Source organism: Tyto alba, unplaced genomic scaffold, assembly GCF_018691265.1.
Source record: "Tyto alba isolate M040663 unplaced genomic scaffold, T.alba_DEE_v4.0 Super-Scaffold_28, whole genome shotgun sequence".
NCBI lineage: Eukaryota > Metazoa > Chordata > Aves > Strigiformes > Tytonidae > Tyto > Tyto alba.
Genome location: NW_024881302.1, coordinates 16,718,578 through 16,740,009, shown reverse-complemented (window position 1 = coordinate 16,740,009; position 21,432 = coordinate 16,718,578). Strand labels below are relative to the sequence as shown.

The following is a 21,432-nucleotide window of genomic DNA, read 5'->3' as shown; positions in this document are numbered from 1 at the left end:
ACCTGGGATGGCCGCCTTGTCACCGTGGGTGGGGTGCTGGGGTGCCCCGCGACTCCGCTATGGCCTGTGGCTGTGCTGGCCCACGTGGCGCGTGAGGGACTGAGAACCGTGGTGACAGCGAGCAGCTCGGGTCCCAAGGTGCCACTTTGGCAGTGGGACGTGCCTGTGGGGCCATCCGGGATGGCACAGAGCACAGCCAGGGGACACAGATGGCTGGGGCTGACAGCACCCGGGACCCCGTCACCACCCGTGCTGGGGACATCCAGGGGGTGGGACTCTGGTCGTTGGGGTCCCTCGGAGCCCTCCAAGCCACCCTGCCCTGAGCACCCTACGCCAGGCTGTCCCCCCGGCGCTGAGGTGGGGTCCCCAGCCCCTGGCACGGTGCAGCCCCGGTGAGGAGAGTGCCAGCCTGGGCACGGCTGTCACCCACCCCCCTCCCCGGGCTGGCAGAGCTGGGCACCAGCCCCACATTCCCTTCCCCTTCCCCAAAACACTGGCAACGCCGGGGTGGGAGCAGCAGCCACCCTTGGGCAAACATGGCGGGGGGGGAGCTCGATAAACCACAGTCTGCTTGATCCCTGATGTCGCTCGCCGTCACCCACCCGGCACCGCTCGGCACGGCACAGCCTGGCATGGCCCGGCGTGGCCCGGCGTCGCTTAGTATGGGTCAGCATGGCTCGGCACAGCTCAGCAGCCGCTGCAGCCCGGTTACTGGTCCCATCCCCGGTCAGCCCCGGGGCTGGGTGGCGGGGGCAGCACGGGCTGGTGGGGCCCGTGCCCGCGGCAGCGGGCCCAGCCAGGAGCCGGCCTGCGGGCGCCCGCAGCCCGTCCCCCCGCCGCCGCCGCTAACGGGCCGTCCCGCCGAGGCACACACGGCGCACACCGGCGGGCGGGGGGGCGGAGCGGCACCCGGTCCCGGTCCCGGCCCCCCCGCTCCCCCGTCCCCGCCCCCGCCAGCCCCGCCCCGCCGGCGGACTACCCGTCCCGGCATGCCGCGCGGCGGCAGGAGGGGCCGCTTCCGCCCAGCCCCCGCCGCGCGCTGCCGCCGCCGCCGCCGCTGAGGCCGCCGTTGCCGTTGTCGCCGCCGCCGCCCAGGCCCAGGCCGTAGCCGCCTGCCCGCCGCGCCCCGCGGCTCGGCCCCGCGCTCGCCATGTCGGCCCAGGCCCAGATGCGGGCCCTGCTGGATCAGCTCATGGGCACGGCCCGGGACGGTGAGTAGGGGCGGGCGGGGCCTGCAGGAAACGCCGCGGCCTGGCGGCCGCCTCAGCCGCGCGGGGCCCGGCCGCCGCCGCCGCTCCGGACCTGCGGCGCGATCGGCCTCCGCCCGCGCCAGGGGACGCGGCGGGCCAAGAGCCGGAGCCCTGGCGCGCCCCGCCGCGGCCTGGCCCGCGCCTCGGGGCGGCCTGGCGAGCCCGGCCCGGGCAGCCCGGTAGCGATAGGCCCGCCCGGCGGAGGGGCCCGCCGCCGCCCCGGCCCTAGAAAGCGCCCGGCGCGGCCCGGCCCCGGGGAGAGCCCGCCGCTCCGGGCCCCGGCTGCCGCGGAGGTTTTAGGGAACGCTCCGTGCCCAGGCCACGCCGTGCGTCCAGAGGCATGTAGGTAGGTGTGCCCGCAGCCGCCGGCCGCTGTAGTTGTTGTCCAAGAAAAGAAGCGGGACAGCCTGTGCAAAATATGTTCCCGCTGTGGTTTGTATCTCCCTCCTGCGACTTGCCGAGTACTTAAATTCCCTTTGGCACGTTAGTAGGGCTGTTCAGGTACTTTGCACTTTGTTTCGTAAGTGAATAAGTGCTTTTCTTTCTTTGTGTATTGAGTTGCTGTTGAATTGCTTCCCATATTTTTATTTCATACAAACTGAACAATTGTGGCCCCTCTATTTTATTTATAAAGGTTCAGTGTATCTTTGCCTGCCTACATCAATCTGCAAGGGAGTTGCAGAAAAGCCTCATGTTCATCGAGCCGTGAGTCACAACCAATTTTTAAAGCTGTTATAACAAAAAAAAAAAGTGTTTGCTTTTTTTTCACAAGTAATTTTAAAAGTGTAGCTTAGAAAGAAAAAAAAAATTAAAATAAAAAACAAAACAACAATTTTCAGTAGACACAACATTATTCCTGGATGCTTGCGAATCCTAAACTATATTCATACTTTAGTATTACACATACCTGTGTCATATACACAGATGAGCTTTAAAATTGTCACATACCATTACCACTTTGCCTTTACTTTTATGTATCATTCCCCTGACTTCCTTACTGCAGGTGTGGGCAAGAAAACTTTTCCTTTAAAACTTTTCAACAGTGGGCATAAAATTCTGCAGCTGAGGTCTTGAAGAATGCAGATGGGTATAGTATATGTTGGAGCTCGCAGTGTGTATTGACTAACTTTGTTTCTTTTTTTATTTTTTATTTTTTTGCTTTTCTGATATTGTCTTGTTTAAGTGGCTCCTGAGTGTAAAATGTCTTCTGAGGGTGGGAAGTGGGTGGGAACCACGCTTCGTGTTCCAGGCCAAGACCAACAAGATTCGTCTTTGCACGGCCTTGGAAAGCACACTGCATATTTGATTTTCAAACCAAATGGACCGATATCTTAATTATCAGATGAGCAAATAGCAATCGCCTATAAAAACTGTCCAGCACAGCCCTGTTTTGTGATTCATGGCCCTCTGATAGCGTGGGTTTTGGTGCCTCCTGCCCCTTCCTCAGTAAAAAAGAGGGGGGGGGGCGTTGAAGAATAAAAGGTTTTGGCTGCGAGCCAGGCTGTCTGTCTCCTTTTTTCTCTTCTGGCTGTGCTGTCTCTTTATATGGATGACAGGCCTTGGACGTTACTTGGCTCGCCAACACTGTGTTTAACATGGTGTACTGGATGAGTAAATGCTAAAATATTGTTCGTTGCCAATTATAAGTGTTCCAGAATATCCTGTTACGCTCTAAGCTGTTTTCACGTAATTTTGGGGATCAGGAACACCAAGTATTTTAATCTGCATATTGAGACGAAATGATCATACCGACATCTTTGTTCTCTTATCGGTATTCTAATGTCTCCTTATTTAAAACCACAAATGAATTTCAGGAGATGAAACCAGACAAAGGGTGAAGTTTACAGACGATCGTGTGTGCAAGAGCCACCTTCTGGATTGCTGTCCTCATGATATCCTGGCCGGAACAGTAAGTATATCCTCTGTATTCAGGAATTCTGGTGAGGCAGACGTTGATACAGCTCTTCAGGGCTCATCTGTGCACCGTAGGTAACTTCTAGGAGAGATCAGCCTTGCTGTGCCCAGGGAGCAGTCACACTTTAAATTTTGGTTTCTGTGACTCGTGTATGGAACCTTTGAAGTCAGGAGCCCTCAGGATTCGCTTGAAATGTGTATTTTTTTCCTCTCACAATCCCGCCTGAAGTTGCAGGATTATTTATCTTTTGTCTGTTTGAGATGGTTAGGGCCCAAAATTTGGCCTGTGGAGATCGCAAGATCGTAATTAGCCTGCTGTCCTGGGTGCAACAGTTCACTGTTGCATCTTCAGGTTAGCGAGTTTTTTCTTATCAGCTTTGATAATCTTTACTCCTCAGAGTTTTTTAGTCTCTTCTCTGAACCTGTGTGACATTCTCCTGATGGAATGGCAGCTTTTTCATCGTTACTGGTTGGCATGCTAATGGCAGGTTACAGCTCAGGCCGACTTTGTCTTTAGAGTTGGTTGGTGTGAGCGGTGTGTCACTCTGCCTGACTGGTTTCAGACAGTTGGGTCGGCTCCTTCACTGCTGCCCTCTGGGGACAGAGCTGGCCAATTTTCAAAGGTTTGGCTCAGATGCTCTTTCTGAGAGTGAAAGGTGACATAAGCTTTTAACAGTGAGATCTAGCAAAGTAAGTATTTAATGTAGATGCCCAGGTAAAAGATGCAGTCTGACCTTCAAAAAAAAAAAAAAAACAACAGTGCATGTCTTTTGTAATTGTTGCTGTATTACTGAATTGCAACATGGAGATGAATAGGGAAGTTTGAAATCAATTTCTACCCTTGCTGTTTGATGCTAAATACTGTGGCGATTCATGTTGTCCATCCACTTAACCAGATTATTTAAAGATATTGTCGTTATTTATAGCCCTTCCTGCTGTCATTTCAGGAGCTGGGTTTGACACCAGCGAAGGGGAGGGTGGGCACTCCGCCCTCTGTTCGTGACACTGCGGTAGCAAGACTCTGACAGCACTAGTAGAAAGAGCTTTAGCAGAAGCTGCCTTGGCTCTGAGCGTTCAAACTTTAGCTTCTCAATGGCTGCTGTTGCAGAATAAGGTTGGAAGAGTTGAATACCACCCTCTCTGTATCTTTGTATTTGTTTTTTTGAATTTGAAGCTCAGATGGATTTTCTGGCGATTGCTCCATCAGCTTCCGTATCACCTCACTTCCGTTTCAGAATTTTAAAGCTGCTTAAATCACCTTCTGCCTACCTCCAACCTTCATGCAGGTCATTGTGGTTAGGGTATATTTTTTGACATGAGATTCTACAACAGTTTTTTGGGGCCCAAATGGTGTTTTGAAGATGCGGTCTGCCTTCTGCCTCTTCTGGCATGTTTCCAGGGAGAAGGTAACCGGTGAGTTGAAGAGGTTGAATTAAGTGCTGTGTGTGACTGTTGGAGCTAGTGCCAAAGCACAGAGAAGGTTTAAGGTGTTCAGGTGTGCTGGGCATCTCCTGGGGCAGAGAAACATGTTGAGAAATCTCTTTCTCTTGCTTCTGATGCTACTTGTCTGCAGTGAGTTGTCTCATCCCTCTTGCTGTGAAACTTATGCTCAGAAGTCTAGCATGTGAGCAGGAGGGAAGACTGTTTCTGTGAAGGGGACCTTATGGATCACTCGGATGATCTTGTGGTGGCCTTTAAGTGGCTGTGAAGCTCTCTAGACTACTGTCAGCAGCTTCTTGGTGGCAAGAAACAGTATTGGTGCCACAGATCTGTGGTGAAAGCACATGTGATGTCTGGAATGGGAACAACATTTCAGCTGTCAGCACTACCAGCAGAGACTGAAACTTAACTGGAATGTGCAGGCTTTCCTCATGATCTCAGTCAGGTTTACTGGCACCTTACAGTGCTCTGTTAAGGGTAGAGTTGTGTGGGTGAATCAGCTGCAGCTGGATGGGGTAGCATCCATCTCTAGATGTGTATTACTGCAGAAATCAGGACCTTGGATCTTTTTGGAAACTTCCAACGGATGCACCAAGCCTTCTGGTGCTGGTTATGTTGCATCCTCCCCCTGAAGGCATTGTTATTGCTGCATCCTTCATGTGTGCAGATATTCCTTAGTGGGAGGCTGATTGGAGACAAGCAGGAAGCCACATGCTTTGGGTAGCTGTGCTCGGTGAAACGTGATGGAGTCCCATTCACTGACCTTCAGGTTCACAGTAAAAGGAGGAGTCTAGACTGTATGTAAATCTCTGGAATAGTACTGAAAAGTTGCAGAAGACATGTTGATGTTTGCTTTGTTTATGTGTGCCAGTGTTCCTGGTCATAAGAGTCTTTGGCTCCATAAACTTGTCACTAAATAAGCTACAATGGTTCTATTTTTCCTCTCCATGGGAAAGAAGAAAATTCTGGGAGAACACAAGTTAGTTTAGTGTGCTCATGTGCTGTTGTCAGGGGTCTTGTCATCTAGATTGTTAGTGGCCTGCACAGAGTTAGCTCTGCAGCTAATGGTGAGCATATTTCTGTCAGTGGAAGTACTGCAGCACATTCAGAGATGGCATCAGCTGGTAATCCTCCTGAATTTTAGCTCCACTAATAAGTGGACAGATGAGTCTGAAAGCTGCACAGGTGGAACATAGCTTGGAAATTACATTCAGGGAATTTATTGTGTCCCCCACTGGGAGGTAGGAGTTGAGCTGAAATATGTAGGTTGCAGAATTGTTTTGTGGGGGTCTGTGCTTTCTTTTTTCACTTGGGCAAAACTCTGCAGCTCTGACTACTATTAAAGAGCCTTCCTCGTGGAAATAGACTTTCTAGTGAGGTAGCAGTTTAGTGGGGATCATAAGAGGTACCTCAAAATGTGGATTGTTCAGCAAATGTGACCAGGAGTAATTCAGTAGCATCTAAACATACTGAGTCTTTGTGTATATAGGGGTTTAAATCTTCCCTCGGGCTCTGCTGGTTACCTGTCTCAAATACCTGTATTATAAACTAGCCAGGGGTATTGACTGGAGCAAGTCATGACACTGCTGGAAAAGGTGAGTATTTGATGACAGGCCTCCCTGGGACAAGAGGTTTCTTTGAGATAGAAGGGCTAGTGATCTTACCTGAAGTGAGCAATGCCTGTGAAAATCTCCATGCACCTAGATGGTCTCCAAGGACATGGAGGAAGACTTGAGGTTTGTATGCTGGTGAGACCTGAATGTTGATTCCCCCAGAGGAAGACGTTGAGGGATTTTGTTGCCTTTTAACAAACAGGGAGAGGAATATGGAGCACACTGTTGGCTCTTCTGAAGTGTTGTGGGTTGGAGCCCCTTCTCTGAAGTTGAGCTAATGGCACAGCTTGCAAGAACAGTTCAGATAAGAATACTTACGATCTGTGACAATCACTTACAATATTGCTATTTTCTCCCCATACTGGAAAGGGATCGCAGCAGAATAACCATAAGAATAAAAGATTTAAGTCACATCATGGAAAGTTATTTTTCTGGTAAACTAACAGTAGCTCACTAGCATTCTTTGAAAAGGCTTGCCTGAAGATGAACATGATTAAGCTCTGAAAGTACTGAACGCTTTTTTTTGTAGGCATTAGATTTCTACCATTAAGAGAGCTCAGCAGGACTGTTCCTGGACACAGTGTCTGTTTCTGTAGCCTGCTGCCTGTGGCCTCCTGTTTCTGGTAAATCTGAGCAAAATGAGAAAGACTAAATAGTGGCAAATCATCTGGAATTGTTTTCTTTGTTCAAAAAAGAAAAGCTAGTAACACAGGTAACTGCTGAAACCCAGAGCATTACCTGGTGGAGCTTGTTTTAGTTGCTTTGGTTCATTCTAAACATTTCCATTGCTGCTGTCCAAGTGCAGTGTTTCACATAGGTGTCCCTGGCACCCCCAGTTTGGGATGTTCCACAATGTTTCTGTCTTGATCCAGATTTCGCTGTATTTAGATTTTTCTGCAGGTCAGTGAGTTGACATCTATTGTGCTGTGTTCAGGTTTGGGCTCCTTGGGACTGGTGGTGACGGGAGAGAAGAGGATGGCTGATGATGACATATGCCCCTCCATTTGTAATGAGGCTCACATTTAGGCTTTTTATTAGCTTGGTTTTCAAAATGTCAAAGCCTTTTTCTGTTTTAAGAATAAGAGGAATATTCTCTGTTACATATTAATAAAGTTGAAATGCTGTTTCTGTGTTTTGAGAGCATAATTGACTTTGGTTCATGTGGCGGTTAACTACTAGATTGGGGAAAAAAAAATAAAAAAATTAAATTGCATCGACTGCAATGGGAGTGAAGGGCAGCTTGCACGTCAGAGCTTTCTGGGAAGGGAGGTGCTCTCAAGAAGTCTCTCATTAGATGGGCTTATATGTAGGAATTAGCTTGGCTAGGCAGGTTTTTAAAATTCCAGGCTGCAGCTGAATGTGAGAAGGGACCGGCTGTAGAATTAGGAGTCTGTTGTTGTTGAGCGTGGGTTTGTGCTTTTCTACTGGCCATAGCCCTTATTCCCTGAAGCCCACTTGTTCTTGATAGGAAGCGTTCTGCCTGGGTTCTATGATTTGGTATCTTTCACTGTGTTACTAGGGCTCATTGTGACACAGATACGCTTTTCCAGATAGCTTTAAATGGTGTACAAAGCTGTGTGTTTTGCTGTGCTTTATCTCTACAGTAGGAGGCATTTGGAGTTAGTGCCCGTTAAAGGAGTTGCTGCTGCAGTGTGCTGTGCCTTCCCAGCTCCCTCCCAGCAGTTTCTAAGTCTGTGCTGTGACCTAGAGCAGGAGTAGGACTGGACTTAAACCATTTGGGGTGTTTTAATGTTGTTTCAGGAAGATCTAAAAGATGGTTTCTAGCAAGCATGTTGTCCTTCTGGCTAGTTCTGTTACTGACAGGTTAAGAGGAAGCTCTTCTTCCTAAAGAGGCTGTATTTTGATATGATAGAGTTAGCAAGAGTTAAGTATCTGCTGCTTGTTGACATAATGGAGGATTCTTATATTGATTTTCCTTTTTCTTTTCAACAGCGAATGGACCTGGGAGAATGTACAAAGATCCATGACTTGGCACTGCGAGCAGACTATGAGATTGCAAGTAAAGAGAGAGATCTGTTTTTTGAGCTGGATGTGAGTATGGAGAAATTCTAGTTACTTTTGTGGAAACTGCCTCAAAGTTACTTGGCTGAACAATAGAACTCAGTGGGCATTTCAGCTAGCCCTGTTACTTGATGTGTTATCTGACAAGAATGTGCAGCCCCTTCCCGAATGCCAGCTTGATTGCTGACTTCAAATTGTAAAAGTAATTATGGCCCTTGCAATCCCATTAGTCTGGCTAGCTGGGAGGCTCCTCTGGCATTCTCTGCATCCCACATCTGCTGCTCTGTACCAGGGCATTGTAACCTGGTGGCCTGTCCCAGAAGGAGATATGACATTAAAAGCCACCTGCTCTGTGGTTTCACTTTTGCCAAATTTATCTTTCTATAATGGATCAAATAAACTGAAAGAATGACTCTGTCTTCCCTTTTCATGCAATTCCAGTGCTTTTGTCTTTGCATCTGTTGCTTATGTGTTGAAAGTTCCAGTGCAAAGCAGTCTTCATGTCAGCATCCTGTTACATGTCAGAGTAAAGGAACTGTGTCAGGGTCCAGGTGGATGACAGACTTAAGGGCAGGGATCTAATTTTACGTTTTCTGAAGTGTCATGTTTTTTCCTCAAGGCATCTGTTCTTGATGTTGGTTGTGCATTATACAGGCATTGCACCGTCTAGCTGTTGGCTGTCAACGCTAGATCTGGCACGGAAAGCACCTTTATTCACAATTCTTTGTCTGAACGTGCAGGCAATGGATCACCTGGAATCCTTCATCGCAGAGTGTGATAGGAGAACAGAACTGGCCAAGAAACGCCTGGCTGAGACACAGGAAGAGATCAGTGCTGAAGTGTCTGCAAAGGTATTGTCCTCTCATTAAATGTTTGTTTCGCGAGTCTGTGTGAGAGCACTGGTGCTCTGTTGCCTCTGACACCATTGATACTGGGAAATTAAGCTCCACAAAGGCTTTGTGGATTCCAGCTATCCTCATCAAATGCTGCGCTGGCTGTTCTTGTGACAAACTTAACAATTCAGAGAGCCACGGTACCATAACACATGAACTCTAAAATAGGTTGCTTTAGCTTGGCAATAAAGTATATTGGATCCTCCACACACTATTCAGTGTTAATGTAATGGCTTAGAATAGTAAATCCATCTCATGATTGTTGTCTTTTCACTTAGTTAAATGCTCATAGAGTTTCCTCTTTGGGAACTTGCTTTACTGGGACAATACAAAGCATTTCTGAAACTGGTTTTGCAGACTGTCCTGTCCCACAACCCAGAAATGTGCCACTGTTTGCAGCAAAAAACTGATGGTGTCCTCTCCATGTCCAGTTTCTCTCTTTGCTACGTGTCTGTGACTGCATTGCCTGTACTTGTACCACTAATCCCTTTTTTGATGGGGCTACTTTGACTTTTGGAGATTTATGGTCATCTTCCAACAACTGCATTTATTAAACAATATAGAGAAAAAGGAAAAGTCATCGTGCAAGCTCTAGCAAGTTTTTTGTCTTATTAAAAATACATTATTCTCTTTAGGCAGAGAAAGTACATGAGCTGAATGAAGACATTGGAAAACTCCTAGCTAAAGCTGAACAGCTGGGAGCTGAAGGAAATGTTGATGAGTCTCAAAAGATCCTGATGGAAGTGGAGAAAGTCCGGGCGAAAAAGAAAGAGGCAGAGGTATGGCATTGGTTCTCCTGGGAATTGTAATAGTGGCCTGGACTAGGCTGAGTACATGACAAATAGCTGGGTGGGTCCTACCTATTTTCTGATGTTGCCAGCACCTCCTTTTTCAGTTTCAGCCATGTGCCAGCAGGCAGTGTTGGCAGTGTAGTGGGGTAGATGAAGAAAAGCTTTTTCAAAACTTTTATCTAGTGAAGAGAGCTGACTGGGGCTGGGGTGGGGAGGGATTCATCCTCAAAAATATTTGATCACTAGTCACTTGCAGGGATAGCCTGTCATGTTAGCTGTACTCACAGAGTTTTGTATAGCACCTCCTTTATATTGAAGGTGGGGGTTTTGATTCTTGAAAGCAGCAGTGCAATTCTTTGCAGGGGTTTCCCTGGAGGGTTGTGACTGTATAATGGTTCCCTGACTTTTGCGTGGTTTTTTTTGCCTCCCTTTAGGAAGAATACCGAAATTCAATGCCTGCATCCAGTTTCCAGCAGCAGAAGCTGCGTGTGTGTGAAGTCTGTTCAGCATATCTGGGTCTCCATGACAACGACCGGCGTCTTGCTGACCACTTTGGAGGCAAATTACACTTGGGTTTCATTCAGATTCGTGAGAAACTGGATCAGCTGAGGGTAATCCTCTCTGCTTTAAACCTTCTTGTAGTTTTGAAGACGTGCAACACTTTTATGAAATTAGTACAGAATTTTTTGCAGAGTGCCTGTAAAAGTCCAGAAATTTCTGACTGTATAATCCCTGAAACTTCAAATGGAGGTCTGCTTAGCCTCATCTTGGGTTCTGTTCTGTAATTTCTGGGTAATCAAATATGTACCCTCAAAACGAGTCAAACCAGACCACTGCCATCATTTATTCCTTAGAGCACTGGTACAATTGCCTGTATTTTTCTCATTGATATGGCTGCAATTTGTGTCTCTGGGTTTTTTGACTTTGAGGCCTTCTAACAAAGTGTTTGAACTGAAGTTTCACATAGTGTTGTCAGTGAAAAAGGCCTTCAGTAGCTGAAGGGATTAGAAGTTTTCTGAAATGGTTTGTAGTGGAGTTGCAGTACTGGCCTTGCTTGCCAACAGAGACCTTTATCTTGCTCGAGTAAGAGTTGTGATTCCTGTGCCTTACTCCTCAGAGGCAGTGTGGTGAGGTCAGTGCCTCGACTGATCATTGGCACAAGGCCAGGGCACTGTTTCATTGTGTGTTGTGTACACTCACGGTGAGACGGTCCCTTGCCTCAAAGCTTAGGGGCTTGTCTCTTGGAGCACAGGCACTCAAAGCAGAGTAGGGAGCAGCATTTCTTGCACTGATGTATGTTAGTGAAGTTGTGAGGAAAATGAGAACCTTGATAGAGATCTCAACTAGCACATAAAATGCAGTGAAACAGTTCTTTGTCTCACTACCTTTGTCTTACTATCAGAATAGTCTCCCTGCAGATCTCTCTGACCTGTTACTGTATGGCTGAAATATGGTGTGGACTTTTTTCTAGAAAACAGTGGCAGAAAAGCAAGAGAAGAGAAACCAGGATCGTTTGAGGCGGAGAGAGGAGAGAGAACGAGAGGAGAGAATGGGCAGACGGTAAGTGGAAGCTGGTAACTGGTTTGTGCAGTTGATTTGGAAATAGTCTTGATTTCTTGTATCTGAGCATTGCAGAAAAAGCAGTGTCTGCTGCTTGAGCAGTTGTGGGACATGCTCCAGATGCTGTGTAAGCACCTTGGCATTCAGTTAAAGATGAAAACAAATGCACAGAACACCCACCTTAGAGTGATTGTACGTGTATTGTTTTAACCTCCATTGTGTATCTGAAAGATGTGAGCTCCCTGTAGTCTTCAGGCTTATACTGGTCTAGTTCCTGTCTCTGGGAATCTGAATCTGGATAAAATACCCTCATCCAGTGCATCTGAGTGCAAAGTTTAAGATGAGTGAGGGCTAGGTCTGCTCAAAAGGCTCTAGTCAGGCAAAAATTCCCTGGACAGCCCTCCACTTCTAGGCTAGGAAGTGACAACAGAATAGACCTGGTCTCCGTGAGCCAGATGCTGGGCTCTCTGTCTTGCCCAGAAACTTTCCTACAGTAACAGTGAAGTGCTTTTGTCACAGCTTTGGAAAACACTTCCTAGAGGATCTGAGGGATCCCAAGGAGTGGCTGCTTCTGGTGGCTGTGGCCATATGTGTCACCTTCTGCTCATATGTCTATAATCCTTGAGCAGTGGGAGTGGCTGCAACGCTGGTATTCTCAGGACAAGCTCTTCTGCATCTTGCCAGCTGAACTGGAAAAACTCTTTCTTCTGTGCTTGAACTGAACAGGCACCTTGTGTGTAAACAGCTCAGTTAAATAGCTTGGTGTGGAGAGAGTGGTTATTTGCAGTGGTTAGGCAGAGGAAGTGGCTGAGCAGGAATGCTGTTCTCATTGTCACAGCAGCTCCCCAGTTACCTCACGTGTTTCTCCTCTTCTTGCATCAAAAAAACCAACTTTGCTGCCTGTGGAGAGCTCTTTTTGACCCTCGGTGTTAGCTGAAGAGTGAGTTTCAGCCATCCATGTCTGAGGCATATGAGATACATAACTCCAGTATGCTCTAAGATGGTGCTGGCTTCTGGGTATATATTGCTGGAAATGCTAGCAAAGAGCTACCAGAATCAAAGCAGCTTGGTTTTCTGTGGTCTGTGGCTTTGTGATTTTGGTGTATTGTGAAGATGTAACCCCCAAATTGTTATGCATTCTCCAGTTAGGGTGTTTTATGTGGGTTCTCTCTCCTTGTGGATTGCCTGGTGTCATATGAAATACCAGTTCATGCTGCATCTTTCTCCTGAACTGCAGCACTTCATGTAGAGCCTCACAACTTTCTGGCGTCCATGTGAGATTGTCAATAATGCTGTTATATTTGGGAGCTGCAGAATCTAGAACTGGCTAATGAATACAGGAGTTAGTTGAAAGGGACTGATGTGTGTTGTTGCAATGGACAGAGAGATGGAAGTGAAACGGGAAGTGTCTTCCCTTGCAGCTGCTTCATGGCAGGTTCTTTCTGACCTGCAGTAGGACCATATCTAACCTAGAGTCAGTGTGTCTGTTTCCATGGTGCCTCTTTTTCCTGGAGGTCGTTTCTGTGTGAAAGTTGCTCAACAGAGTTGCCTTCAGGAAGAGTCCTCTGGATCTCTTAGTTGATCTGCATCTCCCCAGAACTCTGGCCTTCTTCCTTCTGTGGCGTATCTGGTTTTGTGTTTGTGTTTGTTTTTTTAAAAAACAACAAAACGAAAACCAAAACAAACCCTCAGTTTGTGAGAGTTAAGGAGCCTCTTGTGTTTGCAGGTAGCCCATCTATGGATGCATGTGATGAGGGGGTTTGAAGACCACTTTTGAATGTTTATTTAATGCCTTAAATATGAAGGATTTAAGAGCTGTGTTGAGTTGGCCTAAAGTCTGAGTTCTTGCTGTTTCCATATGTGGCACTACTTAGAGACTGTGGCTAGCCTTTGCTCTTGCTCTGTGTGGAGGCATCTGTATGCTCCTCTGTTCAGATACTGAAGGAAAACATGTAATGAAGGAACTAGGACTGCTGTACAGAGGAGGTCAAATTATTTGCCTCTCCAAAATGAGAACTTGACCCAAAGAAGGAAAATAGTTTTCCCAGTGGACACCCAGTGTCAGAACTGGGACTAGAGCCCAGATTTCTTGATTTCTCAGTACCTTTACCACTGGGAGCTGTGTAGCACCATGTTTACAGGGACATTTTTCCTTCAAAAACTAATCAGTGACTTCTGCTGCCTTTCAGACTGACTCTCCTAACCGGAGCTTGATACTTTAAGGAACCTCAGAAAACAGGTTTCTTTCATGACTCTTGTTATATCTTCATATGAAGCATCTTCACGGTGTTATTCAGTAAGAGAAAGAGTACCACTTCACTTTGAGAAGTCTCTTACAGGCACTGTGATGTACTATGAAAAGCCGTAGATTCACTTGTGAAACTCTAGCTCTCTCATATTTTATTAATTTCTCAACTAAACTGTGATTTCCACATAGGAATGAGTCATCTGAGTTGTCACCTCTAATGGTAAACACACACAAGTCCTGTATTTGGTGTAGTTGGTGACTGCTGGCTGCCCAGTGATCTCTTAAGATTGAAATTCTGTGGTGGTGTGCTTGGAAGTGCAGACCTCGGTACTTGCTTCTAGAGTACACCGACAAACAAGTCTAGGTGGAGTTGCCAAATGGATTTCCTTTGTAATAAGTTAGACAAAACACAGGTTATGAAACTTAGCACATAGCCTCTGTGATGCAGGGACAAAAAAGACGAGGGAAAAAATAATAAATATGCTCAGCCTCTCATTTCTCTGGACACCAGTCTTCTACTGTCTCCTGCTGTATAGGGGTTCAGGCTAGTAAGGAAAGTGCTGTTTTGTTTGATGCTTCCTGAATTCTGAAATTTAGCACTAGGGAGTGATAATTGGGAGTTTATTGTGTGAACTCCTGCTCAGATCATAGGCATGGAGGGGCAGCCAGGTTTTTTCAGGGGATGTGGAATGCCTTTGTGTGGATGTGTGCACTGGTGATTCAGAATAAAGTGGTCAAAAGGAAAAGAACATTAAGAACTTGGAGTAATTACAACCACCAAAAAAAATTCAGCTTCCTGCCAGGCATCCACAGGAGGTCCTGCTGCTCTGTCAGGTTCTGTTAAATGAAAAAGGAGGTGTGTGGTTATTGCCTTGCTCTCCTGGTTTATCAGCTTTTTCTTTATCTGGGTGTCTTGTGTGTTGCCTCAGCACATGGTTTATTTGCCTGACTCCCAAGTTTCAGCTTCACCTTGTTTACAGTCCTGCCTTAATTCTTTTCTAAATTTTGAGGGATTATTTTTTTCTTCCTATCGTGATTGAACAATCCCATTTCATTGTGAAGGAATGTCAGTGCAAATTGATTCTCTTAATCTTGTCTTATCCAGGTATGGTTTTAAATGATATTATTAAAATCGATGTTTATTGCTTTTTTTAAATTTTGTCTGTGTGTAACTTTCAGCTGCATGTCCTGTTACAGTGCCAAAACAGCTCTGTGGCTGTGTAACTGGAACATGCCCTCTGAGTCTTTATGCAGTGGGGAGATGGGAGCAGTTACAAGAGTGAGTCTCTAAGTCACTAAACAAGGAGACTTGACTGCTTCTCAGTTAAAGCAAAAAGAGACGGTTCAGACAGTGTGTGAAGTTTTGGTGTAGGCTGGCTCTGAAATGTGGCTGTAGAGAAAGAGGGAGGGCGTATCTTTCATGTGGAGTGGTATTTTAAGTGGTTCTGAGTAATGGCGCTTCAGAAGTTGAAAGAATAGTGACATTGTTATTTACAGACTGTCAAAAGCTAATGCTTACAGTGTTAAGGTTAGAGTGCCATACATGAGCTCTGAAGCCGTGGGAATCTGAGAATAGTGAGGCTTGGGTGATAGTTCTCAAGTTGCTTCCTAAGTCTGAGATGAAGGATTTTCTGTGTATCTCAGTTAGTTTTCAGTAATAGGTCTTCCCTTGTGTCTGTGTCCCCTCTTTTTCTAGCTCATCTTTCCCAAATAAATAAAACAAAAAAGATTCAGACAAACTTCTGTCTAATGTTTGTTAAATAAATATGAGTAAGAAAATCCTGCATTTTCTCTTTATTTAAACCTTTTTAATATGCAACTACCCCAAAGCAACTGAAATCAGAAAGCTGTCAGGTACCTTTCTGACTGGAGAGTGGTGCTTTTTCTTGAAAACGTTAGAGTTGATCTAGTTGATGTTAGACTGCAGAGGGTAAAGTGTATGCACAACAAACTCAGAGTTGGAAAGATTCGTTGTGGTGTTTTATTAACAGGATGAATTGGCTTGTAGACCTCTTTTGTTCTGACAAGAAGCTCTGCATGTAGAAACTAGTGTTTCTAGAAAGGTCTTCAGTTTTTGAGAAATTCTCATTCCCCCCACCCCCCAAATTGAAGATAATTAGATGGTTTAATGGTTTTATGGCAAGCTTTTTTTTAACTGACATGTTACTTGGGGTATTGTGTTCCTGAGAAGAGCTGCCAGGGTCAATACATTGTTCTATTGAAAACCCACTGACTGTGTCATAACTTCTCTTGCTTAACTCTCCTTTCTAGGTCTGGATCAAGAAATAGAGATCGTCGAAGGTGAGTGTGCAGTTTTCCTACAGTTCTCCTAAATGCGTATTTGTGTTTCTGTCTAGCTGCTGAGGTTTTTCCTGGGCTTCACAAATGGAGTTCACTCAGTGCCCCAGTCTCTGTTTTGCTCTCTGAAAGAAATGGGAACTACTGCTCGGGCACCTCAGTGGGCCTGTGCAACTTAATGTCACCCCTTGAGCTGTAAAGCAGATACTGGCTAGCCCAGTCAGGACAGAGGGGGCTGGGTGCTCCAGAATATGAGTCCAATAAGGTGTTTGATGCCTTTTTCAATAAATATTTAATATATTTCTGTAGTTTTAATGTCTGAAATATATTTGTTACGTATATAATACCTCAGATGTAAAAATACAAAGATTCAAGATTAAAGCTGCCACATCCCTATGAAGAAGCTTGCCTTTGTGGCATGACAGCCTTCTCTCAGTGGTCACATACCTGGATATCTTCCTCTCTACTGTTTTCCATAAACATTGACATCCTTTGTTTTATTTTTAGAGCAGATTGAAACAAATCTGCTTCTAAAGTACAGTACTTTCACAAGGGAGACTCTCTTTGGCAAACTGCCATACATTTATGGTAATTTCACATGCCACTTTGGCCTCTCTTCTACTTACACAGGCCTCACTTTGAGTGAGGCACAGTTGGTAAGCTCTGCTCTGGGCACTGGCACATGCTTATGTTAGTGGTGGGAGCTTTTTATATAAGCTTCCCAGCAACTCAGATTTACCCACTGGCGTTTTGTTGGTAGCATGAGGCTCAGGAGGGAGATGCCCACCCTGTGACCTTCTGTGTTGGCAGGGATGCGGCTGGCGGGGGGTGAGTGCTGATGCTCTGGGTATTTGTTACTTGGGAATGTCCGAGAGGTGGGCTCGGGTGTACAGATCCGATGTGCTGGACTGACTCCTCAGTCTGAGGCAATCTGTGTCCTCCTCAGATCACGGTCTCGGGATAGGAGGCGAAGACGCTCGAGATCGGCTTCCCGTGAACGGCGGAAGTCTCGCTCCCGGTCCCGAGACCGACACAGACGCCACCGGAGCCGTTCCCGCAGCCACAGCAGAGGTCACCGACGGGGGTCCAGAGACAGGAGTTCAAAACACAAGTATGTATTCCTGACATGAGTGCTTCTGGAAAGGGGAGTCCTTGGCGTCACAGTGAGCCTCCCCACTCGCTCAGAGCGAGCAGAAGTATGACCGGTTTCTCAAGTTAGCAGTTGCAGTGTCCTTTACCAGCTCCTGGGCCAAAGCAGGATTTCCCAGGGGCCATTCATAAATTGGCCTCATGTGAGAGCAATAAGGCAGTAACTGTACAATGAGATCCCAGCTTGAGAGGAGAGTCTAGGAGATAGAACTAGTTCCCTGATTTGCAGTACTGAGCCTTGAGAAATTGCTGGTTTTCTTGTATGAGAAGCAGCACAAGGCCTGCTTGGCTTTTACAGGCCTGTGGAGGCTCAGTTAGCTGAAGTAACTGAGAGGCAGTTTTTATGTTATATTTGTATGGTTACCCTCTGCTTCCCAGCTTCTTTCTCTCAGTGCTGGCATGGGGAAGGAAGTGTATGATTTGGGATCTGGGGGAGGTCTTCTATTTAGTGTAAAAAGGCTGGTCGAGAGAGACACATTTTTTTAGGAATCTGCACTGAGGGAGGGGAAAAGGCAGCCAGGAGGAGTATATCATTCTCCTGTTGCTGAGGAGAAGTGCTATAGTCTGAGGAAGGGCTTTAAGGCTCTTCTGAAACGCAGCAAAACACCCACTGCATTGGAGGAAGGATGAAGCCAGCATATGTAGGAGTATTAGGAAAAATGGAAAGGAATCATTGTGTTTCCTTATAGTGCTTCTAAGCCCAGGAATAAGTCTATCACTGGGTGCTTGCTGAAGATAGATCTGACTTTTTTTTAACGCTCCTCCTAGGAGAGTTCTTTAGCATTGCCTCACCTGATTGGGCACCAGCACTCGAGTACAATTCTAGAAACAAACCTAGTTATGTGTCTTGTGTCACTTTAGCTAAAGGGGTAAGAACAGGTTTTAAAGATTCCTGATAAAGGGGAGGGAAATAATGGTTTAAAGAAATAAGTCTGTTAATAATTGAGGGGGGATGTAAATACTGTTGATTCTCCAATGGCTGAGATACTAAAGTCCTTTTTTAAATCTGTCTTGAACATGAAAAATAAAGAAAAGAAGTTTGGACAATTAGGAAGTGAGGAAGACCCTGTAATAACTATTACTAAAGAGCAGGTAAGGGATTACTTCGAAAACCTTGAACACATTTAATTCAGCCCATCGAGATTGTAGGGGGATTGGCTGGCTGACATACTTTTACAAAATTACTGAGAACTGGGGAGAGACCAGGATCAGTTTAAGAAAGTAAATCAAAAAACAAGACAACAAACAGAAAAATGCTGTTTCCTGAAAGAGCGTAGCTTCTGTTTTCATCTTGAGAATTAATGAAACCTGCATTCAGGTTCTGCTGGTCTGAGGTCTCACTTGTAGAAGAAAATGGAGAGCCTGTTCCAGGATCTGGAGGTCTTGGGGTAGGAGGACTGCGGGCAGCAGGCATTATTTTGGGAACAGTAAAAGTTAATCTCATCAGACTCATGTTGCCTTCTGCTTAAATGACACAATTCAATTAAAACGAAATGGCCTATGTGATACAGAGGGGCTGTAAGGTTTTAATGTATCAATGGTGCGGTATTTCCAAACCTTACAATCAACATGAATGAAAGCTGGAAACTCTGAGGTACCTGCCAGGTCTTCCTCTTGCAGCTGTAAAGAAGAACCTGTGTACTGAGTCCTGGAGTAAAATGGCTGGCTCTGTGCGGTCTGTGAAAGCCTCTGCCTAGTTCTGAAGGGCTGCTGGAGCTCATTCAGGATCAGCACCTTTGGAAGGCTGCTAGTCGATAAGCTGGCATGAGTCATACAGGAGAACAGCCTTTTCAGATTGAACCCAAAGTGAAGCCTTCTGCTTAATTCTGTGTGGGCCGATAACAGTGAAGCACTGCTAAAAATCTCTAGCTGTCGTTTGGGCAGGCTGTGGAAAGATTTGCCTGTGTTGTGGGCTGTGAATATAAATCTGTATCATCCTGACTTTGAACCCAGGATGCTGCCAAGGACAACGCTTGTCAGGATGCAAAGTAAAAAGCCCAGGGCTGAGCAAGCGTTGGAGTCCAAAGAATACAGTTGGTATTTAAAGCAGTTGAGCAGAAAGCCACTAGCTTAGAGCATAGCGAAAAACCGTTCCAGAAGACACAAACAGCTGAGTGACAGGCGAGGAAGAAATTGCAGGCACTTTAGTATGGCCCAGTAAACTAATAAGGGGCCCAGGGGAGACCTCAGAGAGCCCCTGTGGCAAGAGTTTGAAAGAATCACTCTAAAGGAGAGAGTAACAAAGGCTGCGCCGTGCACTCAGCGCTGCATAACTGGTGTTCTCTTACATAAATCTCAGCGAGGGCCCAGATTTGCTCTCTTGGGGGGACACCACTCCCGACATCACAGTGCCTAGACACATTTCTGTAAGCAACTAGTGTTATTGTTATGCCACAGCCCTCTTAGGGAAAGATGATGTCATTTTGTGCATATTTGAACCTTTTTTTAGTTGTGAAGCTTATAGCGATGGTTTACTTTGTACTTCAGATCTTCTAGAGATCGATCTTCAAGAGAAAAGTCACGAGACAGAGAGAGAAAAGAGAAGAGCTCTTCTGAGAGGCGGCACGAGAGCACAAATGGCAAATCTCGTTCCAAGAGATCAGAAGAGAGAGAAGCTGGCGAGATCTGAACTCAAATGATCTGTGTTGCACTGTAAATAGTCTGATAAACATTCTACACAAAGCCTAAATTTCCCATTTATATTTACTGAATACAACTCATCTTTTGTAGTTTGGAATTTTTATTGTTTGGCAGATAGCTGTGAGTTTGTAGAGACACAGAGTTACGTACTGTTTAACAGGATTTTGTTTTAGTAGGAATAAATAAATCTGAATGGATCGTTCTCAATTCAGGCCAGTGGTTGACACACTGTGTTTGTCCTGACCCAGCGAACGCAGCAGTCTGGCAGGGCTGGGGTTGGAGACCTGAGCTGCCATGACGTTTGTAACGCTTCAGCCCTTTCCAGAAGATCTACCTGACCCTTTGTGAGCGCACCAGTAGCACTGGTTCTCACTTAATTACTTTTTCCTTCTGTTTATATATGTTAAAAAAAATTAAGAATTTTTTTTTTCCTTTTAGCGCTTAGCCACTTCATTTTTATGTCTCTGGCATTTGAGAGTTGCCTCATTATTCCAGCTAAGTCAAGACAGACAGAATTTGGCCCTGATCTGCCTATTTTGAAAGCTGTTCATCTTTGTGAGGATGACCAAATTGGCTGGAGCACATTCCTAAGATGGACTCGAGCCTGGGTTTAGTACCTTTACAGATCAGATACCGGCTGTAAACAAAATAGTGGAAAATCTGGCTGATTTCTTCTATAGCGGAGTACAGCCACAGCTAGCCTGCCCATTTACTGTGGGCTCCAGAGTCAGAGCTTCCTCCGTGGAGTTTTTCCTGACTCGCACAAAAAGCGTTGGTGTACGTTTCTCAAGGCCAGTCAGGCAGAACGTGGCCGAGGGGCAGAGGTGACTCGGGATGGAGCGAAATCCAGGGGCAGGGCAAGGAGAGGAGTCCCCCCCGTGTCGACGTGTACCGCTTCTCCTGGGAGCAGGACACCGGCGGTGTCCTAACACGTGTGGGAGGAATTTGCATATTGTAACTAGCTTATTTGTAACTAGGTTTATTTTACACTAGGGGAGGAAGGCCGCCTTGCTGTGCCAGCCGCAGGCGAGACCCTGAGGATTGGTATTTTGTGAGAGTTGTGTGAGTAAAGCACTTGCTGCCCGCCGAGCTGCGCGCTGGTGGGGCACGGGCCCGGGCCCGGCCGCTGCTCGTTAGCTCGGTGAGGCACGTATCTTTAATTAAAGACAGCTCACCCCTAATGTTTCCAGGCGGCGGGCGCAGGGAAGTGTCTGTAAATGCTGTTGAAGGCCGGGAGGGCCCGGCGGGTGTTTTACCCCTTCGAGGCTCCGATAAGCTGCTTAACGGTTTCAGTGTCCCGGCGGCCGCCCCGGCGCTCCCTCGGTGTTAGTCCTTAGTGCATGCGACCCCCCCACACCCCACCTTTCCCTGTCCGTTTTTACAACTAATTCCGCGGTTTCACGTATTGTTTTTGTAACCTCCGTGTCGGGTGAGGGGAGAGCGGGGGCGGCGGGCGCGCTCTCGGGATGCCTGTACGTGACTGTGCTGTTCTCTCGCGGTCTGATCGCATTAAAGATCTGTGTTTGTGGCTCCCCGTGCTGCCCGGACTGGTTCTTGCGGGTTTCGCCGCCCGCGCCGCCGCCATTCCCGGGAGAGGTGACGCACCGGGCGCCC

At 46.6% G+C, this 21,432-nt stretch overlaps 1 protein-coding gene across 5 annotated transcripts; it reads left to right on the top strand.

Moving 5' to 3' along the window:
* The first annotated feature begins 1,049 nt into the window (after positions 1–1,049).
* Positions 1,050–21,350, top strand: LUC7L (LUC7 like). Of its 5 annotated transcripts, none has more exons than XM_042798284.1 (11): positions 1,050–1,211; positions 1,885–1,955; positions 3,065–3,159; positions 8,171–8,269; positions 8,980–9,090; positions 9,768–9,911; positions 10,358–10,534; positions 11,395–11,483; positions 16,003–16,032; positions 16,976–17,140; positions 19,666–21,350. In XM_042798284.1, exons 4-11 carry the CDS (start codon positions 8,174–8,176, stop codon positions 19,805–19,807), a joined length of 954 nt encoding a protein of 317 aa, XP_042654218.1. In that variant the 5' UTR covers positions 1,050–1,211; positions 1,885–1,955; positions 3,065–3,159; positions 8,171–8,173; the 3' UTR covers positions 19,808–21,350. The 5 variants fall into 5 exon arrangements, with proteins under 5 accessions (XP_042654218.1, XP_042654217.1, XP_042654216.1 ...); XM_042798283.1 differs by lacking the exon at positions 1,885–1,955 and adding an exon at positions 18,209–18,270 and having other exon boundaries at positions 19,666–19,867; XM_032998307.2 differs by lacking the exon at positions 1,050–1,211 and adding an exon at positions 2,254–2,337 and having other exon boundaries at positions 1,502–1,955.
* Positions 21,351–21,432: the final 82 nt, after the last annotated feature.